This window comes from Meriones unguiculatus, chromosome 9 (genome assembly GCF_030254825.1).
Source record: "Meriones unguiculatus strain TT.TT164.6M chromosome 9, Bangor_MerUng_6.1, whole genome shotgun sequence".
Taxonomy (NCBI): domain Eukaryota; kingdom Metazoa; phylum Chordata; class Mammalia; order Rodentia; family Muridae; genus Meriones; species Meriones unguiculatus.
Window position 1 is genome coordinate 23,701,374 of NC_083357.1, and position 26,692 is coordinate 23,728,065.

Consider the following 26,692-nt stretch of genomic DNA (forward strand, 5'->3'; position numbering starts at 1 on the left):
TCACAGCCAGGCACTGAGAGTTTCAGCCAGGCAGCATGAGTTTAGCCGCATGCCTTCTAAGGCAGTTGGCTTTACCACACAAAACCCAACAACAACCAACCAGTTTTGACAATTGGCACACAGAGTCACTAGCTAGGCACAGCCATGTAGGACAAACTGGAACTCAGCAAACAGCCTGAGTCACAGCAGATGGTGCAGGGTGGAAGGCATGGTCACACAGAGCCTGATGGGGCGACACAGTGGTAAGAGACAGGTTAGGCTAGACCGTCTGCTCTGGGCGTGGAGTAGAGGACACCAGAGACCCCTGTCAGGACTGCATGTGTGTGTGTGTGTGTGTACATGTGAGTGAGGCCTGCTCCCCAAAACCGTGGCTCTGCCAGAAGTAGCATCAGTGCAGACACTGTGGGACATCAGTGCAGACATGTGTCAATCATGTCTGCCAGGGTCAGCCTTGCCTAGGCCGAAGACGAGACTGGTGGCGGATGACTGAGTAGCGCACAGCAATGACGCAAGACTTCTGGAGGAAGGGCAAGATTGCTGTAATCAGCAGCGACACCCGTGTCACCAACATGGGAAGATAATTGCTCTGTGCTGTCCCCAGCCTCCGGTAGGTACCATCTGGCAAGACCTATGTGCAACAAAGACAGGTGCTGGGTTGAGCCTCCATCCCTGCAGGCATCCCACCTCTGTTCACCTGAAGCAGACCCCTGGTGCAGCACGATCACTGACACATGAAAATGTTTGTGTGAGACACCTCAGGAGGCCCTGCCTTTTCCACTTAAAGAGGTAAAGGCTGGCTAACTAGGACTTCTGCCAGCGTCTGGGTCATAGCTGTTCTGTAACTGATTGTAGGAAAGCAATAGGTTCACCCTCAGCTCCTCCCCTTTCTGGGGGATTGCCTTACCACGTACCTCATGACTGCTCAGAAACCCAGTGCTAAGTACTTACACTTGGGGAGCCTTAGGCTTAAGGTGGCAAGATTTTTTCCCAGCACCATTGGGCTTGGTTTTATCCTGATCTGTGGGACTCCTGAGCATCTTTTAGGGAGAAGTTGGGCTGTGGTCCAAACACAGCTTTTCTGAGGCAGACCCGGAGCCTGTGGCAGCCATGTCAAGGGCAAGCCCCTCCCAACACAGTCTGGGTCCACAGCCATGCCAGACACCTAACCTCTCCAAAGCGACTGAGCATGTTCTCTCTGGGAACCCTCATGTGGTTCAGTTGCAGGAAGCCGTTGTCTATGTGTTCCAAGCCCATCTTGGGCCCTATGTCTCCAACTGTGATTCCTAGAAGAGGGTTGAGATGAGATGAGAAGGCCTGCCAATTGAGGACATGCAATATGCCAGACACACACACACACACACACACACACACACACACCATAGTACTCAGTCAGCAGGTAAGCAAGCTGAAGTCAGACAGATCGTGTACTAGTCAAATAGACAGATCGCATTAGTTGTGTCAACTGGATCCCTTCTAGCTAAGAAAGACATGGCTTCGCTTCTTCTGTGCAACTCTTGGGGATGCAGGACTGGGCAGGTTGGTGGGACCATCTTCTGGGAAAGTCCCTGAGGAAGCAGCAGGGCTTACCTGGCAGTGGGGTATGGTCCTGTAGGCTCCGGATGGGCACGATGAAGGCATGCATGCCATGCTGGGCTCCTGAGCAGATCAACTGGGCTAGGACCACAGCATGGGTAACAGACCGTCCCACTGGAGCAGAAAGACAACTGGCCCATCACAGGAAGCCCCATGTACCATGCCTTGGCCCTGCCTGCTGAGCTTGAGGTTGCTGATAGCCACCTTTGGGTTCTTGGAAAGTCACTGACAACAGAAGGAATTACTACAAAGAACCTAGCTAGAACAAAGCTAACAGTGATTTGGCAAAGGAGTTTGAAGTAAGTAAGCTTTTAAAGATTTTCTGTACTCGTCCCTCCCCCCCCAACAGCTAATGGACCATTCTGCTCCCAGCCCCATAATAAACACAACCATCCCTTAACAAAACCCAGCTTTTGGCTGAGGGTTCCTACTTCTTGCAGGGCACGTAAGAAGTCTTATTTTCTGGATAGAGAAACTGAGGTTCAGAGTACGGAGTGACACTCTGAAGATTACTGGCCTTGAGGCAGCAGGCTGGAATTTAACCCCATCAGACTGAACTTAAAGGTGGGTTTCTTTCCCCCAAAAATTTGATACTGGCCAGTCATTCATTCATCTTTATCCCCATATTTTCTCCCTCCTCTTATCTTTTTCCTCTCCATCTCCTCTTCCTTCTCTGCTCTTTGCTGTCTTGTTTTCTCTGTTCTGTCACCTGTCCTGCTTTGGTTGAATTCACATAATTTGTTTACTCCATTTCCACACCAGGCATTTTCTCACTGGGTCCCCAGCTGCTACAGTAAAATCCTTAGACATGCTTTCTCAAAGGGGCCCTTGGCAGGACCCTGTCTTGGAGCGCAGATACGGCTGGGGTGGCTGCCACCGGGTGTCCCTGTGATGGGAGCTTGTCTGCGTATGGAGTGGCAGGGGCACACGGCATGTGCTCTGGTAGGTGGCAAGCCTGGTGTTAACTTGGGAGGCTAGGACATCGGATATTGTGGGGAGCCCTTGGACAGGACCAGGTGGTGTGTGCGTGTGCACAAACGTGTTCGGGTGGGGGGGGTAGGTGCTCTATACACACACGAGTGTCTGCGATAGGGCAGTATGCATATTTCTGTGTACATGTTCTTGCATGAAGGCAGTGGGGATGTGTTGTGTACATATGTGTGTTACTGTGTGTTATGTACATATATATGGGGGTTGTGTATGTGGTGTGTACATGCACAGGTGTGTCTCAGAACAGTGTGTGTGTGTTGTGTGCATGCATGTGTGTTGGGGGTTAGTATCTATATGTTTACGTCTATATGGTGTGTAGTGAGAATTCTGGTCTCTTGAAAAACCCAGTTATGCCCAAAGTTTGGCTCTGAATCTCACCATCTGCTTTGATCCCCTGTTGGGTGAATCCTTTCAGGGGACCCTCTATAGTAGGCTCCCATCCTGTTTCCTCTCTTCCACAGCTTCTGGTGTCTATCCTGTTTGCCATTCTGAATGAGATTTAAGCATCCTTCCTAGGGTCCTCCTTAGTGTTTAGCTTTTTAGGTCTGCAGATGGCTGTCCTATATTATACAGCTAATATCTGCTTAACAGTGAGTGTATACCATGACTGTCTTTCTGCTTCTGGGTTACCTCACTCAGGATGAGCTCTTCTAATTCCAACCATTTGCCTGCAAATTTCATGATTTGTTTTTAATAGCTGAGTAGTATTCCATTGTGTAAATGTAACACAATTTCTGTATCCATTCCTCCAGTGAGGGACATCTAGGTTGTTTCCAGATTCTGGCTATTACAAATAAAACTGCTATGAACATAGTTGAGCAAATGTCCTTATTGAATGGTGGGACATCTTTTGGGTATATGCCCAGGAGTGGTATAGTTGGATCTTGAGGTAGTGCTATTCCCAGTTTTCTGAGAAAGCACCAGAGTGATTTCCAAAGTACAAGTTTATACTCCCACCAGCAATGGAGGAGGGTTCCCCTTTCTCCACATCTTCTCCAGCATATGTTGTCACTTGAATTTTTGATCTTAGCCATGCTGATAGGGGTAAGATGGAATCTCAAAGTTGTTTTGATTTGCATTTCCCTGATGGCTAAGGATGTTGAGCACTTTAAGTGTCTTATGGAGGAAGAGAGGGATGGGATTAGAGGGCCATGAAGGGGATAAGAGCCTAACAAGGAGAGCAACAAAACGAAAATATCGGAGCCCAGAGGGTCCTGCAGAGACTGATACACCAACAGAGGAGCATGCATGACAGAATCTAGACCCCCTGCTCATATGTGGCCGATTGGCACATCTGAGTGAGGGGAACAGGAGCTGCTTCTATCATGAACTCAGTTGACTGTTCTCTGATCATTCGCCCCTGATGATGCAGCCTTGCTAGGCCACGGAGGAAGAGGATCCAGGCAGTCCTGATGAGACTTAATAAGCTATGGGCAGATAGCAATAGTGTAGAACTCCTCCTTTCAGTGGACTAGGGGAAGGGGATGAGGGGAAGAGGGAAGGAGAGTGGGACTGGGGAAGTTGAGGGAGGGGGCTTCACTCAGGAAATATAATGAATAAGTTGTGAAGAAATAATTAAAAAGACCAAAAAACCCATTTATGTTATGTGAATATGTTTTCGTTTTAATCCCAGGTGTGGGATGTGGGGCTGCTTCAGATTGTCCACAGCCGCTAACTATGATTTGTCTCATGCGTGAGAAGGAGTATGATTTTTTGCCAGTTGCAGATAGTTTATATTTGGAATTCTGGGGACTCTTGAGAGGGTATAAACGTGGGAATCCTGAGAGGGCCTGTAGCAGCTACTGCTCTCCCTGCTGCTGCTTTTGCTTATTGCTGGATTGCTGGTTGTAGATAATCTGACAACAAAGATTGCACTTTCAGCAGGAAGTAGTCTATAGAGGCCTATGTCCCCTTCCCCCTCTAATCTTTCTCATCTAGCTAGTGTTGGGAGGTAGGCAGGCAGTAGGGTAGAGAAAGGTTGTAGATATAGTTACCCAAATAAAGTAACCCAAAGGCCTGGCTATAGTGTGTCTATGTATGGGCAGTGTATACATTTGTCTATAGGGACAATGCTTGTGTTGTGGGGCAGTGTGTGTGTGTCGTGTAATGTGCACATGTCTATGGAAACATTTCGTGTATATTTGTGATTATGGGGGCCAGTGTGTGTTTATATGTGTCGTGTGCTGGCATGTCTGTCTTTGCGGGTACTGTGTATGTTGTGTGCATGCACACATGTGTGGTGTGGAGGCAGTGGTGTGCTCTTGACCTCATTGCCCACAGGGTGGCTGCATTTCCTTATCTACTCAAAGCTCCCTCGGAACCTTCCAGCCACTTAGTAAGGAAATTCTTAACATCCTACCTATTTCAGCTGGTTTCAAGATGACGAGCCTAGAGCAGGAAATCACCCCAACCTAATCAAAGTTAGTGCTCCTCAGCCCAGGCTTTGTCTTTGTTGTGGAGAGACAGGAAGTAGGAAGGAGGATACTCACAGTCCCCGGGCCACCACTTGGTGGAAGTTATTGTAGGGCTGTGGATCACAAACTCCTGGGTGGCTGCGTCATAGGTGGCTTCAGTCTCCAGGCCCTTCAGGTATGTCCCTTGGGATCAAGGAGGAGAGTTAGACTATTGGGTCAAGGTGGGTACTCACTTGGGGGTAGCTTCTAGGTGGGCCTAGGCTCAGTGTGGAGTAAGGTCAGATCCTGACTGTACTCTTTTATCTGTGGGCTGTGTGAGGACATAGGGATGCATGTTGATATTTCCAAAAGGAATGACTTGCCCCTCTGGTGGTTCATACAGTGTTTGCATACACTTTAGAAAAAGGCACTCCTTCCTCAAGACCCTTGGCTGCCATCTGCTGGAATGTCTTCGATTTAGCATGTACATCTATGAGCTATGAATGGGCTCTCCGGAGTTGTGCAGTCTGAACACTGCTTGCAGCAGCTCTGGCTCACCGTGTCCCAGCTCTGTCTGGGCATAGGTTGTGATGATTTGGAAGTTTTTGCTGAGTTGGTCCCATTTAGCAATCTGTTCATCTGAGCCCAGGCTTCTGATAGCATTCATGGCAATACCATGTAAGCTGAGGTTGGTGTATCCAGAAAGGGCTCTGCAGGGAAGAGATACAGTAGATGAGTAGCCTGTGGAAGATGGGTCCAATAACCTTCAGCTGGGGTGCAGTGCATGAGAAAAGGGGCATCTGGCATCCTAGTGTTCCAGTAAGTCCTCCTTTGCTGAGGAAAATGGCTCATGTCATGGGGCTGGGGGCTACAGGCAAGCCTCTCAGGTGGGGTTGTCCTGGATGAGTACCTGTTAGCATAATTGCGTTCAGGTCCTCCTTCCGACCAGCCCAGGCGCCGGGCCAGCATCTCAAGGTGGAATTTCTTTTGAACTGCATCCTCGTATTGCTCAGCATCAGTCATGAAGTAAACATTCCTCAAGTCGAACATTGGGTCAGCTTGGATGATGCTTTCTGCAGCAGAGAGAACAGGGGGCTTTGGTGTCTTGGATAGGTTCCTGACAACTTCAAAATTTTCCACCCACTTGCCTCATTGGAAAGAAAGTCAGCTGTCACTGTCACTTAACAATGATAATGAAACAATCGACCCCCCCCTTTCCCCCTGAAAGGAGAGAAAGATGCTTCATCCACTCCTGCAAAGCTATGCTCTGGAACAAGGAAGTATGTGGAGCCTCTGCTGCTTAGGTGTGTGGTGTCAAGGACCAGTTTGTTACTTGAAAGAGGGACTGGGCTTATAGATGAACTCAGTTGGTAGAATGGGTTCCTAGAATGCTGAAAGCTCTGGGCTTAACTCACAACACTGGTTTCCCAGCACCATAGAAACCAGGCATGGTGGCCTACACCTTCAATCCCAGCACTTGGGAGGTGGAGGCAGGAGGATTGCAAGTTCTACATCATCCTTGGCTACAGAGTGGTTTGGGGCCAGCCTGGGCTGCATGAGGCCCTGTCTCAAAATAACAAGCAGCAACAACAGAAAGGACCAGTAGTTAAAGAAAGAGCACAGAATTAGTTAACAGGTTGTTGAAGAAAAGCATAAAGGTTCAAGGCCAGCTCTTGGCCTCCTGCCTCTGCTTACCAACTCTCCTCCTCAGCACAGTGTTCTGGACACTTCCATCAAGGATGCTAGTGAGCCGCTCCACACTGAAGGGCTGCAAGCGTCTTTCGCTGTCTATGTCAGGGTGCACTCGCCTGCTCCAGGTGTCCCGCAGGGATACTCGGTGCACGGGGCTCCCCATTCTGGATCTGCCCGGTGTCTCAGGAGGGACAATTCTCCCCTTGCTGCCTTGAGGTTCTGCTCTGAGCACAGGTGCCGACAACCTGCGTATGAAGGGCATTGCCCAGGGTGGGCTCAGCCAGAGTTTTTTGCTGTTGTTGTTTGTTTTTTTTGACTACCTGTGATACTGCACCCCTGTCATCATGGCTACTGGCTGTGGCCCATACGTTGTTCCTGAGAGAAAGCAGTCGGTGTTATTCTGTCTGCAGTAGCCAAGGTTGGGATTGGTTTGACCACCAAGTTCTTACTCTACCCTCTGTAGCTTGTGTCACAGCCAGGGACAGCCTTCATGAGAAGTGAGCAGGAGCTGTGTGACTGTGGACAAGAACAGTCCTAGAAAGGTTGACTGAGTGGCTACTACCAGCGGAGGCCGAAGGCTCGCTGGAGTCCAACACAAAGCACATATCTTGCTCATTCTGCATCTTACACAGGGGACTTACTGCAGTGACCCTATAGTCCCATTCACTTCATTTATCTCCATTTTTGTGGTACCTAATGAGCACTGTGGAATGGGGCCTGATGGCATAGGCCTGTAACCCATCTGCTTGGGAGGCAGGGGTAGGAAGATCATAACACCTCAAAATAGTAATAGAATACGAGGCGGGGGGTGGAGAGCAGTGCTTGCTTTGCATGCACAAGGCCCTGGGTTCAATTCCCGTTCTGTAGAAGAGGATGAAGGGGAGGAGAAGGAAAGAGAGTAACCCTGTAAAAAGAAGGAAGAGGAGGAAAGGGCTTGTTTGCTCTCTGTCTGTCAAATGTTCCTTTGGATATGGGGCTTGTCTCCTTCACACAGAGCCCTTGGCCTTTAAGAAATGCCCATTCCCCACAGTGAATCAACCATTATACATGTCCATTCACTTTCTGTGAGCCCCCTAACCCCATTTCCTCGGCTGCCACTCAGCCACCTTCACCTCTCACCTGGCCTCAGTGGCCCCTGGTCATTTTTCCTTTCCTGCTTATCCAGAAGGGAGTCTGTTTGCAGAAAGGAGTTCTGGCATGGCCACATGCTTCCCACCAGCTAGCCTGCCTCCTCTCACCTTACTCCAACCCCTCTCTTTTCCTGACGTTTGCTCCTGTTGTTCCCTGTGGCTGAGGCCCAGCTCCCCAGGGTTCCTAGTGAGCTCCAGCCTCTAGAGACCTCACAAAGCTCAACCATCCCAACAGTAGCAGAACTGGCCATTTCTCCGGTGCACTCTTGCTCCCCAACAGTGAGTGCTAGGAGGCAGCACTGTGTCTCCCTGATGCCAGAGCCTGGCTGTCTCCCTTCCCTGCTGGCTGTCACCTGCTCTCCTTTTCTTCAGCCCCTGAGCCTGAGGATACAGTAAGGGAGCATACCCCATAGAGATGATAGGACTGAGGAAAGGGGTACCTTTGTCAGGCCACAGCTCCAGGCAGGATTCTAAAGTGAGGCTGTGGAGTACTGACAAGGGGCCTGGTATCGACAGGGAGACCTTTGTCTGCCTGCCTTCCCATGAGGCTGCCTAGCTGCCTCCCCTTCTTGCCCCTAGCTTCCTTTATGCCAGATGCCCAACTCTCCAGCCTCCTGCCATGGCCAGCCTTTGCTAGGGCTCTTCCTCTGCCTGGACACCCTTTCCTTAGATGTCACCATGGTTTTTACTGTATCCCTTCAGCGTCAGCCCTCAGTAAGGTGCCCTGTACCCCCCTTAACACCTCAAGCCCCCTGACCACATTGATGATCCTCTCTCTGCCCTAACTTTCTAACAGGCAGGACAAGTAAATCATTTCATTGTTGTTCTTGTGGTCACCAGCTTCTCCTACCAAAGCCATGCTGGCTACTGTTAGGAGGAGCTTGTAAATAAGAGTAGAAGGAAGAAGAGCCATTAAGGATGCCTAGGTTCCTTACTGACTGTACCTTTGGTAGGGTCTGTCAGCTCTCCTCTGGCTGTCCTGGGACTAAGTCCTTGACTGCCTCTGTCCCGGGCAGCTCTGTAGGCCTGAGCTGGCCTTTTCCGGTCCCGCCCCTTTCTCCTCCCTCAGCAGGGTGCGTCAGCCTCCAGTCTCAGCTAGGGATCCCTTTGAGAGGCTAGGACCTAAAGCTGTGTTTCCTGGAGGCTTTCCACAGTGAAATCCTGGACCCGTACTGCGAAGCAACTTAGTCACATCCCATGAGCTGAGCAGACTTTCAGGGGCTGCTTCTGGGAAAGGAGTGCTCTGTGAAGTTAGAAGCTTCCTTATTCCCAGGCTTCAGCCTTAACGGTGGCCTTCCCTGCGCCACACTTGCCATTAGTGTACCCGCAGCCCCACCCCACAACCAGCTCAGCAGTCGAGGAATACTGCAGTGTGCTATGTATGGTCCTGAGGAGAAACAGGTCTCCACAAGTAAGGCAGACTGAGAGCTTCCTTTATACCCATCTATGTCCTGGGAGGTCAGGAGAATTCTTCATGCTTTGAGTGAAGAACTAGGTAATGCTATGTGCCCAGGTTATACAACAAATAAATCAACAACCCGAGACCTTTGCACCAGGTCTCAGGTCCCAAAGATGAACTCTTACACCATTTGACAATATCGATCTGTACAACGTTGGGAAAGAGCCACAAGCCTCCGGCAGAACTTCTGAAGCTTTATCATTCCGGCGTTTTCCTCTCTGGAGCCGAGCCCACCCTTCCCACCTGTGCTCGTGTGTGTGTGTGTGTGTGTGTGTGTGTGTGTTTCGGGGTGTGTACACACATGCATCAGTGCAAACACACTGAGGGATCTCCCAGCTCCCCAGTGATTCCCAAGGTAGTGTCCAGTTTGCTCTACGGAAGAAACAGATCCCTGTGACCCAGGGTTTCCTAACCTGTCGCACTGGAACGGTGTGGCTGGACCCCTGGTGTCCCTCACGGCTGTTGGTGGTAGCTACACATGGATGATGGTTTTAGGCTAAGTAGCTTTAACCAGGGCTAGTGCGGTGGTTCAACAAGGTTAAAGGTGCTTGCTGTACAAACCGGATGATTCCTGTGTCCCATGGTGGAAGAAGAGAAAAATGACTCTTGAAAGTTGAGCTATGACAACTACAAGTGCACCATGGCACAAGCTAACTGATGCTCTCACCCTCCATTCTCTCTCTCCATCACACACACACACACAATACATAATACATAAATAATAAAGGTAGTCTTGACCTCACTGTTTGGCAATTCTTATCTGGCCTCTCCAAGCATTTGTGCCATCGTGGACCATGGGCAGTTACTTAATTTGCATCTGTTAAAATTTTTCCACATCTTAAAAAAATTCCGAGGGAGGGGGATAGATAGATAGATAGATAGATAGATAGATAGATAGATAGATAGATAAATGTCAGAAAACAGGCTGTGGGAGTTGTTTCTTTTCTTCTACCATGTAGATCCTATGGATTGAACTCAGGCTGTCAGCCTTGAGTTACCCACTGAACAATTTCTCTGGCTCCCTTACGTTTGGTTTTCAGGAAGGGTCTCATTATGAAGTCTGCTACACGCACACCAGTGTCACCATAGTAGCATAAGCTACAGGGCGGGGGATATGATTTCTCTGGAAATAAGCCCCCTGGAAGGTCCCTGGCAATCTCATCCCACTTGGAAAAGAGACGTGTTCTGAGATTTCTACGCTCCTCCAGTTGTGGCTCTAGGGCTGGAATAATGAATTCTTTGATCTTTCTCTGTGACACCTGAAACAGCACAACTTTATAAAGAAAGTTATTATTAGTAGATTGTTAAAGACTTTAATATAAATAATAAGTTTAAGAAAGGTAATGAATTAGATTTAGTATTAATAGGCATTAAAAATAGTGGAGAAATAATAGGCTCCTTTTTAAGAAATAATAGCATGAGAGGTGCAGCTGGCGGGAGTTTCCCCTCCCTTCAGTGCCTTGTTTCTAGGGAAGATCATAAATCTTTAGCAGGACATAAGGGAGGATGGTTGACAAAGGTGTGTTTAGACTTTGGCAGGTATTCGACTTGGCTCGGAGGACTATTACAGCTCCTGACTTTCCTCTTCACTAGTCAGTGATAATGAAACCATAGTTTGAGGCTTTTGTTTCTTGTTTGCGTTGATCAGAAAGTTTCTAGGCAAAGATTTCTTGTGGGCACTGCCCTATGTTAAAACATAAACTTTGTATCCTTGGTAAAAGTCTTAATGTTCTGGAAAGCATGCAAATTTTAAGGTGCTTCCTTGTGAGATCACTATAAAAATACTAGCTTGACTTCAGTAAAGTTGCAGCAGAGTCAAAACCATCAAGGTGTCTGTCAATTCTTCTCCGAAACCGTGTCTGCCTGTCCAAAGCCTTGTTCTCCCGCGGACGACAGGAGCCCCATTGGGTCGGTCCGTGGCAAAGTCTTTGCTGATCTGGAGCTCACTATATAGAACAGGTTGATCTAAACTTATGGCAATTCCCCTGCCTCTACCTTCTGGGTACTGGGACTAGAGGCATGTTATGGTTGGTAGTTTGCAAACTCTCTGTTATATGTGATTTTATCATCAGCTTTGGATATTGCTATATTCCTTTAGCAGAACAGTAGTATTTGGTTTTCCCAGAGGCCCCTGGCCTATATAGTCTCAGTCTTGGTGACCCAAGCAGTGTTGGGTAAGGGCTCCATCTCACAGAGTGGGCCTTGAATAATGTTTTGTTGCTTAGCCCCACAAGCTTCATGCTACTAACGCAACAGCATATCTTGCAGGCTGGTCACTTTTGTAGATTGAAGGGTTTGTATCTGGGTTGGTGTATATCTTCCTCTTTTGGTAGCATGCAGAGTGCTTTAAATACTAGACCGAAGGGATGGGGTATGTGTCCACTTCTGCCAGCTCTAGGACCCCATCTGGTGAAGACCTGTGCAGTCTCTAGGTAGGTACCAGCTTGACTCCTTTGTATTCAATGAGTTGCATTGGTATTGTCTTCAGCAATAGAGCCTTACCATCGACTTGTGGAGAGCCTTGACAATTGCCTGGATTGTTTGGGGGTTCCCTTGGGACCCCTCTGGCCAACAACTCTATTTGATATAATTCATTCCTGGTATTGGAAGCTTCATTTGGCAATGAGAGATGTCCAATTGGGACTCTGTCTCGCCAATAATTGTCATTTTCATTTAGACCACCTTCATTTACGTATGTATTATAGGAAGCTTCTACTGTAATAGGTTTCCATATAACCTCTCAAATGACCCTTAGTTTTACCTGCCTGTTCCTGTATTCTCTCCCTTGCCCTTTCTTCTCTCCCTCTCATTTGATCCTCCCATTTCAGTTTTCCCAGCCCCATCCACCCATAACTATTTGCTCTCTCTCTCCTTCCTGAAGAGACCCATGCCCTCACATTACTTCCCTGCTCTTCATCTAATCTTTGTGGTTTACAGATTGCTTTCAATGATTTAACAGCTTTCATCTGCATACAAGTGAATACATACCATATTTGTCTATCTGGGTCTGAGTTACCTTACTCAGGATGATTTTTTTCTAGCTCTGTCCATTTACATGCAAATTTCATTATTTCATTTTTTTTTAAATAGCCAAGTAATATTCTGTTGTGCAAATGTACTTCATTTTCTTTATCCATTCATCTATTGATGGATATCTAGGTTGTTTCCAGTTTCTGGCTATTATAAATAGAGCAGCAATGAACATATTTGGGCAACTGTCTCTGCTGTAGGATGAAGTATACTTTGGATATCTGCCCAAGTGTAGTGTCTTAGTTAGGATTTCTATTGCTCTGAAGAGAAACCATGGCCATAGCAACTTTTTTTTAAAAAAAAAATAACTTATTTAATTTTATTTTATGTGCATTAGTGTGAAGGTTTCAGATCCCTTGGAACTAGAGTTACAGATAGTTGTGAACTGCCATGTAGGTGCTGGGAATTGAACCTGGGTCTTTTGAAAGAACAGACAGTGCTTTTAACCACTGAGCCATCTCTCCAGGTCCCATAACAACTCTTATAAAGGAAAGCATTTCATTGGGGCTGGCTGTTCCTGAGGTTTAATCCATCATGCCGTGGCAGGAAGCATGGCAGCACACAGGCAGACATGTGCTGGAGAGGTAGCTGAGACCTACATCCAGATTGGTAGGCCACAGAAAGAGACAGGGAGCCACTAGGGCTGGCTTCAGCTTCTGAAACCTTGAAGCCCACCTCTCAGTGACACACTTTTTCCAACAAGGCCACACCTCCAATAATGTCACTCCCCATGAGTCAATGGGTCTCATTTCCATTCAAACCACTACAAGTAGTATAACAAGATTTTGGGGTAGTTTGAGGCCCATCCTTCTGAGGAATCATCACACTGAGTTCCACAGTGGTTGTATGAGTTTGCACTCCCAGGAGCAAGAGATTAGTGTTCCCTCTACTCTACTTCTTTATCAGCATTGGCTGTCATTTTGTTCTTTTTTTTTTTTTTTTTGATTTTGCGTATCTCTGATGACTAAGGATGTTGAACATTTCTATAAGTGTTTCCCAGCTGTTTCAATTTCCTCTTTTGAGAATTCTTTTTTCTCTGTGCTCCATTTTTTTTTTAAGTTGGGGTATTTGTTTTCTTGATGTTCAGTTTTTGAGTTCTTTATAGGATTTGGATATTATCTCTCTGTTATATGAGTAGTTGGTAAAAATAATTTCTTGTTCTGTAGCTTTTGTAAGATCTGGAGTCTCACTGCTCAGGATCGCACCCTTCCCAGGAACTCTCATAGACCACAGCTCGATGCAAAAGCAAGAGGTTTTATTGCTATCACGATAGGGTCACCCCTCCAAAAGTGGGAGACAACCCTGAACATGCAAAGCACAGGGTTTTTATACCTGAAAATCAGATCACTTTGGTTGTAGATAGTTTACAGCTGGTTGTTTATCAGAACAGTTCACCCCACCCTTCAAGAGCTCTCTGCACCTGGCTTCAATTCAAAGAATTACAGTTTTTTTCTCATTCCCAGGTGGTCCCTCATTCCCCCCTTTTCTTTTTGCCTCAATTTTAACCCTAAAATTGTGGATCAATCTCAGGGAGAGGTTGATACTGTCTCTGGAGCATCAGGACCTAAATTGCATTTACACTTCCCTGATGAAGGTGAGTACTGGTCGGAGAGTTTATTGTCCCTGATGAGTTTCAGTTTTAGTGGGTTGCTGGAGGCTTGGACTTTCCAGGTGTCTGCAGGTTGATGAAGAGCTGGCTTGATGTGTGACCCATGGATCCAAGATGCGATGCCCTCTACTTTGACGGCAGTTGGTATACTGGTGAGCAGGACATAATAAGGACCCTTCCACCGAGGTTCCAGATTCTGGCTGCAGTGTCGTCTCACATACCAGATCTCCAACCTGGAACTGATGGGGCACCTCCAAGGATCCAGGTGCATATGCACTGCCAACCTTGCTCCAAATTTCCTTCTGAATAAGCTGCAGTCCTTTCAGCCTGGACAACAAGTTAGAATTACCACTAGTTATATCAAGGGGGGTCCCCAAGAAGAGTCAGGGGATCAGGAACCCCATATAGTAGTTCGAAGGGAGTCAGGCCCAGTAAGGAGGGAGTATTTCTGACTCTAAAAAGGGCCAAGGGAAGGAGCACCACCCAGTCACCACCAGTCTTCACGGTCAATTTGGTGAGAGTCTCTTTTAGAGTTCTATTCATTCTTTCTACCTGTCCTGAACTTTGGTGTCCATAAATACAGTGAAATTTCCAGTCAAGCCCCAGAAATCTGGCCACCTCCTGACTTACCTGAGCAATGAAGGCTGGCCCATTGTCTGACCCAATTACCTTTGGAATACCGAACTGAGAAAAAATGTCTTCCAGAATCTTTTTGGCTACGACCAGATCGGTTTCTTTGTGGGAAAAGCTTCCACCCATCCTTCTGACAGGGTTCACACTCCCGGATCATCACTCTCTCAGTCAGGGCGGTGAGGTTTAGTATTCGGTACTGGGATTGGCCGGCAATTTCAGCCAATTACTTTGCCCCCAAGTGAGTCCACTTATGCATCAGAGTTATTAATTTCTCAGCATCTTCCTGTGGTAGAATGTCCTTACCTTTGGAGTCAATCCATGCCCTCACACCTGTGTCAAATATCCCGTTTTTGCCGTATTAGCTTTAAGTCACTTTCTGAGTAGTTTAGTCGTTCTTCTCTGGGCAGCTCAGTGTTCAGTACCACTGAGACAGAGTTTCCTCTGGCGGCTGCTTTAGCCTCCTGATCAGCCATGTTATTCCCCTTTGCTGCCCTGGAAGTTCCCTTCTGATGTCCCAGGCAATGAATAATGCTTACCTTGGTGGGCAACAACAAGGCATTGAGCAAAGCCAGAATATCAAGTCCTTTCACCATCCCTGTTCCTCTGCTAGAACCTGCAAACAATCTGGGGGCTGGATTTCTGGATCCGGCAATAAGGTGGCAGGGTTTAGCCCCGTCACCGGGGCAAAGGTGACTCTATCGTTATTCAAGAGCAAAGCCTGGTAATGCGTCATTCGGGCATTCATGAGCCAGCGATCAGGTGACTGCCTTATGACACTCTCAAGAGCATGAGGAGCATAGATGGTAAGGTCCTGTCCCAGAGTCAGTTTGTATTAGTGCCGCCACTACCACTACTATTTGCAGGCAGGTTGGCCATCCTGCCACTACTGAATCAACCTTTTTGGATAGATAGGCTACCCGGTCTCTTCCAGGGTCCAATTTTCTGTGTTAGCACCCCTTTTGGCCATTCCCTGATTCTCGGCCACACACAGAAGGGTTTGGTCACATCAGGGAGTCCCAATGCTGGGGCCGACATTAAGGCTTGTTATGAAATGCAGCTTGTTCATCCTTTTCCCAGATGGAAGAGTTGTTGCCCTTTGTAAGGGCATACAGAGAGGCTGCCATCTCAGCAAATCCCAGAATCCACAGCCAGCAAAACTCCGGTGTACCTGTTTCTTGCAGAGCTGGGCCTTTTTTTTGTCAACGCTCTGTAGCGGAGCTCACACAGCTTTTGCAACAGCCGGTGGCTTCATCAAATATGGTCCATGTAAGCTGGCCCGAGACCCCCCAAGTCCAGGTCTTTCCATTCGAAAGCGAAAATGTCTTGGCTGGTAGGGTTAGGTTGAAGACAAAAGAATCCTTAAGGTCCAAGACTGTATACCAAAGCCTGTCAGGGGGAAGGGAACTCAACAAGTTATACGGGTTGGGCATGGTAGGATGTAAGTCCATGACCTGTTTGTTAACTTCGCTCAAGTCCTGTACAGGTCGATAGTCGTTGCTCCCAGGTTTCTGAACTGGCAGCAATGGAGTATTCCAGGCAGATTGGCACCTTTTGTGCACCCCTAGGTCAAGGAGCCATTGTAAGTGAGGGCAGATCCCGTCATGGGCTTCCTTAGACATCGGATATTGCCGCACCACGATCAGGGTAGCCTGAGGCTTCAGCTCTATCTGAACTGGGGGCTGTCTCTCTGCTTTTCCTAAGCCAGCCATTTCAGCCCGTGCCCTGGGATGTCTCTCTAGCCACCAGTCAATGTCTTTTTCCGGACTTACCACCTTTTCAAACAGGTGGTATTCATCTTCCAGTTGAATCGTCAGTACGTGATTGGGATCCCCTTTATTGTCTGTCACCTGTGGCCATCTGGTCTAAAATGATATGGGCCCCTGTCTTGGTTAGGATATCTTGCCTTAACAGTGGGTATGGGCATTCAGGGACAACTAAGAATGAGTGGGATACCCAGCCCACTCCAAGGTCCACCGTTCTTTGGGTAGTCCATGAATGTTATTTACATCCAGTGGCTCCTTGGACCCATGATTTTTTCTCTTTTTTAGCTTCCTAAGTCTTGTAACAGAACAGAATGCTGGGCGCCAGTGTCCACCAAGAAGTGGACCGGCTTTTTCTTCCTTTTGGACAATCCTTGATCCAGTGTCCTTTCTCCTTGCACACTGATCCTTAGACAGAGGGCCCCTCCAATTGCCAGGAACTCTCTCCCTATCATTATGATTCTCCTGCACTATGGTGGCCAGGATCTTAGTCAACTTTCTGTCTTGCCTCTTATCCCTTTTTCTTTCTCTTGCTTCCTGATCTTTCTGCTTCCTATCCTCTTTCTCTTCTTCCATCTCCCAGCTGTAGAAAACCTTTTCTGCTACCTGCACTAAATCCTTCAATGACTTGTCCCAGAAACCCTCTATTTTCTAGAGTTTTCTACGAATATCTCTGGCTGACTGGTCTCTAAAGGTTATAGTCACCATTGCCCTATGCTCATCTGAGGTAGGGTCATAGGGCGTAAACCAGCAGTAAGCCTCCATCAGCCATTCAAGAAAGGCTGCGGAGGATTCATCTGGGCCCTGAACCATCTGTCTTACCTTCGTCAAATTGGTGGGCTTATTGAGCGGCCCCACGGAGACCCATCATTAGAGTCTGGCAGTAGACTTTCAGGTGCTCCCTACCTCCAGGTGTGTTGTAATCCCAGTTGGGGCGGGTGAGAGGAAAGCCATCATCAATCTCATTAGGGAGGACGGAAGGCCTCCCTTCCGTTTCGGCACATTCTTTCTCGCCTCAAGGAGAACCCGCCCCCGTTCCTCAGTAGTCAGGAGGGCCTGCAAGAGTTGCTGGCAATTATCCCAAGTGGGCTGGTGTGAGAATAGGACAGATTCAAACAAATCAGTTAGAGCTTGAGGATTTTTGAAAAAGGGGGTTATGGACCTTCCACTTATTGAGCTAACAATTAACCTTCTCTTCACAGTTTAATACTATCTTCAGATCCTTGTCAAAATTCGTCAGCAACAGACCCTACGGCGATTTTGGTCTGGTCTCACTTTGTGGTTCACCCTTCCAAACGCTAGGATAACAGGTGTGTGCCACCACCTCTGCTGACCTTGAGTCCTGAGTCAGGGTCCTTACCTGTTACCAGTCTGTTCAGATTTGCCGTTTATTTGACTCGGCCTTGGTATTTGGTTTCTAAAAGCCCCTCCATTCCTTCTAGGTTGTCCAACGTGTTGAACTGCATTTGTTTGTCGCTCTCTCCTGTGACACTTCCTGCTTCTGTGGTCTCGGTTGTCACATCTATCTCTCTTTCCATTTCTGAGTTTACTCATTTGGAGTTTCTCTTCTCCTAATCTGGCCAAAGTCAGCAATTTCTTTCTGTCATCTCAAAGAAACAACTTTTAGATTTGCTTATCTTTTTTTTTTTCTAGATTTCTAGATTTCTAGAGCTGAAATAATTAATTTCAGTTCTAATTTTTTAAAACTTTCTTCTTTTACAAATTCTGGGCTGAATTTGTTGTTCTTTTTCTTATTCCCTGGGAGTAAAGTTACAAATTTGAGATTTTTCTTCTTTTCTGAGATTATTTTTTTCTGAGCTTTTCTTATGATATAGGCACATATTGCTGAACACTTCGGTCTTAGAACTGTTTATTTTATTTTATTTTATTTTTGGTCCTTTTTTTGTATTTTGTATGTCTTTTCATTATTTCAAAATATTTTTGAAATTTCTCTTTTAATTTCTTTTTTGATTCATTGTTCAGGGTCATGTTGCTTACTAACTGTGCTCTGATGATTTTTTTGAGAATTTCCTTTTTTTTATGTCTAGTTTCATTGTGTATATGAAAGGTATGTGTTACAGTCTCAAAGTCCTTCAGTTTATTGAGATTTGGTGTGAGTGTGCTTGTGTGGCAGTGTGTGTTATCAGGGCTCGTCCAGTAAGCGTGCCCTAAAAACTTTTTACCCTCTTGGCTCAGCCTCTCCAGGGCTAGAATTAGAGGTGTGTAAGTTCATGATGAAGTTTTTTTTTTTCAATCTAAGGTTTAATTAAACAAACAAACAAACAGGGAAATCAACAGTAAAACGACATAAAAGACAAAAGATCCTAATAAAACATTAGGCCACTTACCGCAGACCTGCGTCTTTTGAGATTTGATGGCCCCTCTGTTCCATTCTCCACAGCCACTACTAATTCACACTCAGAAGCGCTGTGTGTTTGCTTTTCAGTATCTCCTCACTAGTGTCTTTTCGGTCTATAGACAAATTCCCCTGGCATATGATGATATCTTTTTTTTTTTTCATTTGGATTATGACTGAAGTTTTTCAGCTTTTTTTTTTAAATGTATCTGATGTCCAGGACAAGTTCTTTATGATTAGCACTTGATCTCTGCTGGAAGTGTGTGTGTGTGTGTGTGTGTGTGTGTGTACATGCACACTCATGAATATATTTGGAAAGATTCTTTACTATTGCTCTGCTGTATTTGTTAAGTTCATTGGGTCTAAATTTCAACTCAACTATATTCTCATTGATTTTCTGTATAGAAAATTTGCCCATTGTTGAAAGAAGTATGTTAAAGTCCCCAACTGTTACTGTACTGTAATTTCTCTCTCTTAAGATTTATGACTGTTTATATATTCAGGTGTTTCAATGTTGAATAAATAAATAAATATTGTAATTGTTACATACTTTCAATGAACTTTGTCTCTGTTTAAAATAATTATTTTTTTTTTTGGTGGGGGGGGAACAGGATTTTTCTGTGTAACCTTGACTGTTCTGGAACTCACTCAGTAGACCAGCCTGGCCTCGAACTCAGAGATCTGTCTGCCTCTGCCTCCTGAGTGCTGGGATTAAAGGTGTGTGTCACCACTGCCAAGTTTCTTTTTATAATCTTTGATTCAGTCTATTTTATCTGATATAAGTTTAGTTACCTCTGGTTTCTTTTGGTTCCTGTTAGTGTGGATTGTCTTTTTCCTTGTCTTTTATTTTCAATCTATGTGTGTCTTTAAAAATGAAGCAAGTCTCTTGTTAATAGCATGTAGCTGTATATTCCTTTTTGAAAATATTTATTTCTTTTATATATACACACACCAGAAGACACAGTCAGATCCCATTATGGATGGTTGTGTGCTTCTATATGGCTGCTGGGAATTGAACTCAGGACCTCTGAAAGAGCAGCCAGTGCTCTTAACCTCTGAGGTGTCTCTCCAATCTCTGTAGTTGTGTATTCCTAATACTTATGCAGCCACTCAGAATCTTTTGAAAAGTTAAATATAGTCACATTTAAGATGATTATTCAAGGCTTACTACAACAACTTTGTAAATGTTTTTGTTGATTGTGGATGCTCTATTCTTTTCTTTTCTTTTTTTTCCCCCTTTGCTCTTCCTAGATTTTCTGTGGTGTTATGCTTTTGAAAAAAATATTTTATTTTTAATTGTGTTGTGTGTGTGCTAGGTGTTAGTATTTATTTAAAAATGTCACTCACACAACGGATATTATATAAAAGAGATTTATTGGATGGAGGTGGGGAGATAGAGAGGAAAAGGAAAGAGAAAGACATGATGGGAACCCCCAGGAAAGAAAGGAAGAGAGAGCAAGAGAGGAGAGGAAGAGAGGAAGGTAAGAGAAAGAGACTAAGTGGGGGGGGGTGTTGGTCCTTTTTTTATTAAATTTTTTATTTTTTATATTAATTACAGTTTGTTCACTTTGTATCTCAGCTGTAGCCCCCTCCTTCATTTCCTCTCAACCCCACCCTCCCCCATCTTCTCCCATTCCCTTCTCCTAGTCCACTGACAGGGGAAGTCCTCCTTCCCTTCCATCTGACCCTAGCTTATCAGGTTTCATCAGGACTGACTGCAATGTCCTTCTCTGTGGCCTGGTAAGGCTGCTCCCCCCCAAGGGGGGGTGATCAAAGAGCCAGCCACTGAGTTCATGTCAGAGATAGCCCCTGTTTCCATTACTAGGGTACACACTTGGACACTGAGTTGCCATGGGCTACATCTGAGCAGGGGTTCTAGGTTATATCCATGAATTGTCCTTGCTTGGAGTATCAGTCTCAGAAAAGACCCCTGTGTCCAGATATTTTGGATCTGTTGCTTGAATCTGTTGATCTCCTTGTGGAGCTCCTATCCTTTCCAGGTCTTACTATCTTCCCCTTCTTTCATAGGATTCCCTGAACTCTGCCCAAAGTTTAGTTATGAGTCTCAGCATCTGCTTTGATACACTGCTGGGTAGAGTCTTTCAGAGGCCCTCTGTGGTAGGCTCCTGTCCTGTTTCCTATTTTCTCCTTCTTCCAATGTCCATCCTATTTGTCTTTCTGAGTGAGGATTGATCATCTTACCCAGGGTCCTCCTTCTAGCTCAGCTTCTTTAGGCCTACAGATTTTAGTATGTTTATCCTATATTATATGTATAATATAAGTGAGTATACACAATGTGTGTCTTTCTGCTTCTGGAATACCTCACTCAGATGATTTTTTTCTAGATCCCACCATTTGCCTGCAAATTTCATGATTTCTTGTTTTTAATTGCTGAGTAGTATTTTATTGTGTAAATGTACCACAATTTCTATATCCATTCCTCCATTAAGGGGCATCTGGGTTGTTTTCAGGTTCTGACTATTACAAATAAAACTGCTATGAACATGGCTGAGCAAATGTCCTTTTTGTGTACTTGAGCATATTTTGGATATATGCCTAGGAGTAGTATAGTTGGATCTTGAGGAAGTGCTATTCCTAATTGTCTGAGAAAGCACCAGATTGATTTCCAAAGTGGTGGTACAAGTTTACATTCCCACCAGCAATGGAGGAGGGTTCCCCTTTCTTCATATCCTCTCCAGCATGTATTGTCACTTGAATTTTTGATCTTAGCCATTCTGATGGGTGTAAGGTAAAATCTCATGGTCGTTTTGATTTGCATTTCCCTAATGGCTAATGAGGTTGAGCATTTCTTTAAGTGTTTCTCTGCCATTCAACATCCCTCTATTGAGAATTCTCTGTTTAGCTCTGTACCCCATTTTTTAATTGTATAATTTAATTTGTTGCTTTTTAACTTCTTTAGTTCTTTATATATTCTGGATATTAGACCTCTGTCAGATATAGGGTTGGTGAAGATCCTTTCCCAATCTGTAGGCTATTATTTTGTTCTGATGATAGTATCCTTTGCTTTACAGAAGCTTTTCAGTTTCATGAGGTCCCATTTATTGATTGTTGATCTTAGAGCCTGTGCTGTTGGTGTTCTGTTCAGGAAGTTTTCTCCTGTGCCAATGAGTTCTAGGCTCTTCCCCCCTTTTTCTTCTAACAAATTTAGTGTTTCTCATTTTATGTTGAGGTCTTTGATCCACTTAGTTTTGTTCAGGGTGATAGATATGGATCTATTTTCATTTTTTTTTTTTTTTTGCATGTAGACATCCAGTTAGACCAGCACCATTTGCTGAAGATGCTGTCTTTTTTATATTGTATGGTTTTGGCTTCTTTGTAAAAAATCAAGTATCCATAGGTGTGTGGGTTTATTTCCCGGTCTTTTATTAAGTCCCATTGACCCAGAAAAATATGAAATGCTTCACAGATTTATGTGTCTTCTTTGCTGAGGGGCCATGATAATCTTCTCTGTATCATTCCAATTGTAGTATATGTGCTGCCGAAGTGAGCACTGGGTTGGTCCTTTTAAGGAGCAATGTAACCACACCTGCCAGGTGTGGCTACCTGGCCATTGACACATGATGACATCATAGGTTGCTAGGCAACCCAGAAGCAGGCTGCCAGAATACTAACATTCCTCCCTTTTTCTATAATTAAAAAATGAGAAACTTGGGCTGCTTCTCATATAAGACAAGTTAAAGTATATAAATTTAGGTTCATTGGAAGCAACTCTTGGTTGCCATATAAGGGGTTAAGAGAGAGAGAAAAAATAATAGCAATAAATTACATAGTCAAGAGAAGGAGGGGAAGCCCCTGCCCATAATATTTAGGATAGAGGGTTGCCAGTAGAGAGTTGCCAGCTATGCAAGGCAGCAGGTAGGGACTGAGAAATGCTGGGAGAACCTGGAGCTGCTTGTCCTGGTCCTGAAGCACACTATTCCGGCCTTTTGTTAAAAACAAGTGAACAGGTGTAGATTCTCTGGCTACTTCTGGCTGACACTGGGAGTGCTGTAGGGGGTTAAAAGGTTGAAATGCTGGCCAAGTCCAGGAGAACAGGCTGTTTTGATGCTGTTCAGGGTCTGTAAGAGCATCCATGTCTGGGAGGGAAAGTGCTGGTCCAGCTTGATGGAAGTCTGTGAGGTCAGACTGGTACACTTGTGGTAGCTGCTTTGGTGCTGTTGCGAATATAGGAAACATCTGTGTCTGGCAGGATACTGAGACATATATATATATATATATATATATATATATAGGCAGAGGATAAAGTTAAGTAGGTTATGAAGAAAATTCTTTAGGTGTACATGTAAAACTTTTTGAGAGAGAAAACAGATGTGGAAGGTTTGGATCAAAGAGACTTGAACACGGGAACCTTAATTTACCTGAAAGAACCTCTATTTACCCAATCATTGGCAGTAATTAAAAAGGCTTTGCTTTGGATATGTCATTTAAGGAATTTGAGACCAAGTTTGGTTACAGAAGTGTGTGAACTTAGAGGCCCTTAAAGCGGGCACTAGGTGTAGAAACCTGAAGTTCTCCAAAAGACATCCCAGAGGGATGCCTGGAGGAATGGACGAATGGACTATTTCCATTGGGAGGGTAGGAGTCAGTGACCTGTCAAGGTGTCCAAGAGCAAGGTTTGGCTTAGAAGAGTATGATACTACCTGATCCAACAACTTGTCAGTGTTGTCCAGAGACCAAGGACACAGCCTCCCATAGGAGACACAGTTTACCTAGCACTAGGAATTTTGTAGGTGAGTGTGAGGGGGAAAAACTGTGCATGTAGAGGGAAAAAAAATCTCTTCCAAGGGAAAGAGGAAGTTCCAAATGGAGGTCAGCAAAAAGGGTCAACCGTAGCCAGTGATGACCTTGGTTGGGGGGTTCCTCCGTCTCAAAAGGTAGTAGGATGTTGCCGGACGCTCAAGAGTCATGCTTCCCCTACCAAGAGAGGCATTTTATGCTGATCAATGAGGGGAACTCACGAATCCAACCAGTGTTGCATGCAGCAGATAGCAATCAAGTAGCCAGGAAAGGGAAGTCCCAAAACCAGGAAAAGGGGAGGAATCCCACCTTCTGAGATAGGCAATAAGTACTTATCTGGAGCCCAGTTGACCTGAGAGGTGGATTCAGGTGGATTTCCTGCAGCTTATAAGAATTACTTTTAAGTTTTACAAAGGAGATAAAACTTTAGACATGTTAGCATCACAATTGTAATCTGCACTGAAATGTACATTATAGAAAAGGCAGTAGACATACACATTTGTGTTAATAGCATAAGCATTCTTTAAGGTGAGCTTTGAAAAGGCAGAAGCCTTTCGTGAAGTAGAAGGGGTAGATCACTTGATCTTAACCTGTAGTATAAGTATACATTATGGAGATCTAAAATCTTGAGCTTGGAACCATGATAGTGGGTGGTATAGCAGAATGTTTTGTATTAGAGTTAAATTAATAAATCAGGGCTCTATTGATAAAGATCAAAGCTCTGGACAATCAATATAACAGTAGCATAGCAACAGCAGGAAATATTAAGCCTTTTTACCTATTTAGGATACTTTAAATCACCTTAGACCTTGCAACCTTTATAACTTGCATTTACCAACCTTAAAACACTCTCTTAGACCCTCAAACATTTGTAACTTGTATTTACCAACCTTAAAACACTTTCTTAGACTCTCAAACATGTATAACTTGTGTTTACCAACTTTAAGACACTTTCTTAGGCCCTCAGACAACATTTTTTTAGGCCTTTTTATCTAGTAATTTACTATGAGATACAGGGGAGTTTTTTTTTTTTTGTATGATTTAGTACATAAAAAGTTTGTCGCGTATAAAAGTCTAAGGCTATATTATATATTAATAGTAATACCATTTTTAGAAACAAGACCAGACATATTTTAATCTTTTGATAGTAAAGATATAGCACAAGGACCAAGTTTTAACATAAAAAAATAAATTCCTCTAAAATTAATAGACCTTAATTTAGAGTATTGGTAAAAACTTGTATGTAGTAACCCCTGAGTTATGAGTTTTTAAACAAACAGTATAAAGCAATTTTAAAATTACACTTGAACTTATTATTGCAAACCCATTAGCCAGAAAGCCTAGTGGTGAGTCTGGATCATAAGCAGCTCATGGCAGAAGGAACAGCATTTATTAATTTAGGAATTGATAAAGACATAGGCAGTTAGATGTACATTTTAAATTAGCTTAATTTGAATAGACCTTTATAAGTTTGAAATTTTAGCATTATTGAACCAGGGTTGAATTATATATATTGTAAAATGTAACTTTGAATTTTTATAAAAATCCATACCAATTTAAAATGAGGCTTGTTGCTAAGCCCAAGAACCTCAGTGCCTGGTACTAGGGCTTTGTTAGCAGTAAGGCCAAGTTCTCCTAGAGGGAATGTCATCCACAGGAAAGAATAGGGGCAGATGGGCAGCTTTAGAATGGAGGCAGTGCCTTGTAGGGCCTACAAGAGACTGCAGTTTTGCAGCTCCAAAAACAGTGGGACAGAAACAAAGTAGTAGAAGCAGCTGGCAGTGAGGGAAACCACAGGATTTTTTGTTTGGTTGTTTGTTTTATAACCAAGATGGTGGCCAATCATGTGACTGTCCTTAATTGCCCTAAGTTAAGATGGCCATAAAACCATGTGCTTGCCTTTAGTGGAGATGGCAGTGAAGCCATGGTTTCATCCTCCTTTTCCCAAAACCAAGATGGCGGCTAGCCATGTGCATAGTGAAGCCAGGTGCTTGCTCAGGGGATGGCTGTCCCAGCCCAGTTCAAAACTCTCTGTGTGAGCATGGCATGGCCGGTCAGAAGTCTGCACAACTGAAAACCCTCCTCTGCAAGCCAGCCTCGCTGCAGGCATTCTTCGGAAGATTTGAAATCTCGCCTGTGGAGCCTGAGGCAGTGGTGCAATTTAAAGCCTTCTGTGTGTACAGGGTCCACAGCAATTGCTTACCTAGAAGCAGGCTGTGTCTGTGTCTGAAGCAGCTCCTGAGCAGTTTAGAAGCATTCAGTGTCTAAGTGGCAGTTTTAGCATCTGGCATGAGCTGATTTTGGTGCAGTGTGAGTGTACACTGTGTACCTGGGGCTTGGTGCCACCTGGCAGGATGGGGAGTCTGAGCAGTCACAAGCAGCAGGACAGGTGTGTGTGAGCTGTAAGGGCAGGGCAGTTGAGAGAAAGTAAAGGTTTTAAGGCATAGGTGGTTAGGGACATATAGAGCAGAAAAAAAAATCTGTTGCAGGCATCAGTTAAAGGGGTCCTGGCATGACCAGAGCAGGTGCTACCAGAAGAGCCCTTTCTGGCCAAAAGCACCAATATCAGGACCAAATAAAACGATGATGATGTGCACAGCAGATTTTATATGAAAGAGGTTTATTAGATGGAGATGAAGAGAGAGAAAGAGAGAGCAAGACATGATAGGGGGAAGAGAGAGGGGATGGCCGGACAGAGAAAGGGGAGAGCGCAAGAGGGGAGAGGGCAAGAGCCAAGAGCCAAGATGAGGACAAAGTGGCAGGTTGGTCCTTTAACCACACCTGCCAGGTGTGATACCTGGCCGTAGATGCATGATGACATCATAGGTTGCTAGGCAACCCAGAAGCAGGCTGCCTAAACACTAACAGTTGCTATAGATGCCTAGGGAAGGGGACATTCTTGTTGCTCTTTTCCACTGGACAAGGGTGTTGTCTTCATGGGGGATCTTGGAGCAGTCTCTAGTATTAGAGGAGAAGGATGCTGTCAGCATGTCATTTATCCTTGGATGAAAGAGTTTAGTCTCTGGAATCAAAGCAACTTAGGCAATTAGGAAGACAGCAGAGCCATGCCCTTTAAGGTAGGGCCTAAGAAAGGTGATAGAGGCCAGCAAGCAGATACATGGCAGAAGATGGGGGTACTTCAGAGAATGAGTGAGTAGGCCCTGACGGCCAGAGAAAGCATGCAGAGACAGTGCAGGAGGGGCCTTTCCTCAGTGGCTTCCAAGCCCACTCTCTCAAGCTACCTAATATTTTCTGTTATGCCCAGATTGAAAAGACCCGAAAGACCACC

The 26,692-nt window shown here is 45.1% G+C and overlaps 1 protein-coding gene, 1 long non-coding RNA gene, 1 other non-coding gene and 1 pseudogene across 6 annotated transcripts in view; all 4 read right to left on the reverse strand.

The window, feature by feature from the left end:
* The window catches only part of Acox2 (acyl-CoA oxidase 2), a 33,585-nt gene extending 24,703 nt beyond the window's left edge, over nt 1-8,882 (reverse strand). For all 4 annotated transcript variants that reach the window (XM_021647308.2, XM_021647307.2, XM_021647306.2 and 1 more), the window contains exons 1-8: nt 8,743-8,882; nt 6,672-6,913; nt 5,887-6,049; nt 5,535-5,686; nt 5,073-5,180; nt 1,588-1,707; nt 1,168-1,283; nt 456-628 (exon numbers count right to left, since the gene is read on the reverse strand). In XM_021647308.2, the coding sequence (XP_021502983.1) occupies nt 456-628; nt 1,168-1,283; nt 1,588-1,707; nt 5,073-5,180; nt 5,535-5,686; nt 5,887-6,049; nt 6,672-6,831 (992 nt within the window). In that variant the 5' untranslated portion in view covers nt 6,832-6,913; nt 8,743-8,882. The remainder of the gene's footprint in view (nt 1-455; nt 629-1,167; nt 1,284-1,587; nt 1,708-5,072; nt 5,181-5,534; nt 5,687-5,886; nt 6,050-6,671; nt 6,914-8,742) is intronic.
* A 4,639-nt stretch (nt 8,883-13,521) lies between these two features.
* Nucleotides 13,522-15,340, reverse strand: LOC132656424 (uncharacterized). The gene is made up of 2 exons (XR_009594169.1): nt 15,066-15,340; nt 13,522-14,223 (listed from the first exon to the last, which is right to left on the reverse strand). It is a non-coding gene; the product is annotated as an uncharacterized LOC132656424 (long non-coding RNA).
* Nucleotides 15,341-15,494: 154 nt separating this feature from the next.
* LOC132656561 (uncharacterized) lies at nt 15,495-26,224 on the reverse strand (annotated as a pseudogene).
* On the reverse strand, nt 22,051-22,157 carry LOC132656757 (U6 spliceosomal RNA). The gene has a single exon (XR_009594450.1). It is a non-coding gene; the product is annotated as a U6 spliceosomal RNA (small nuclear RNA).
* Nucleotides 26,225-26,692: the final 468 nt, after the last annotated feature.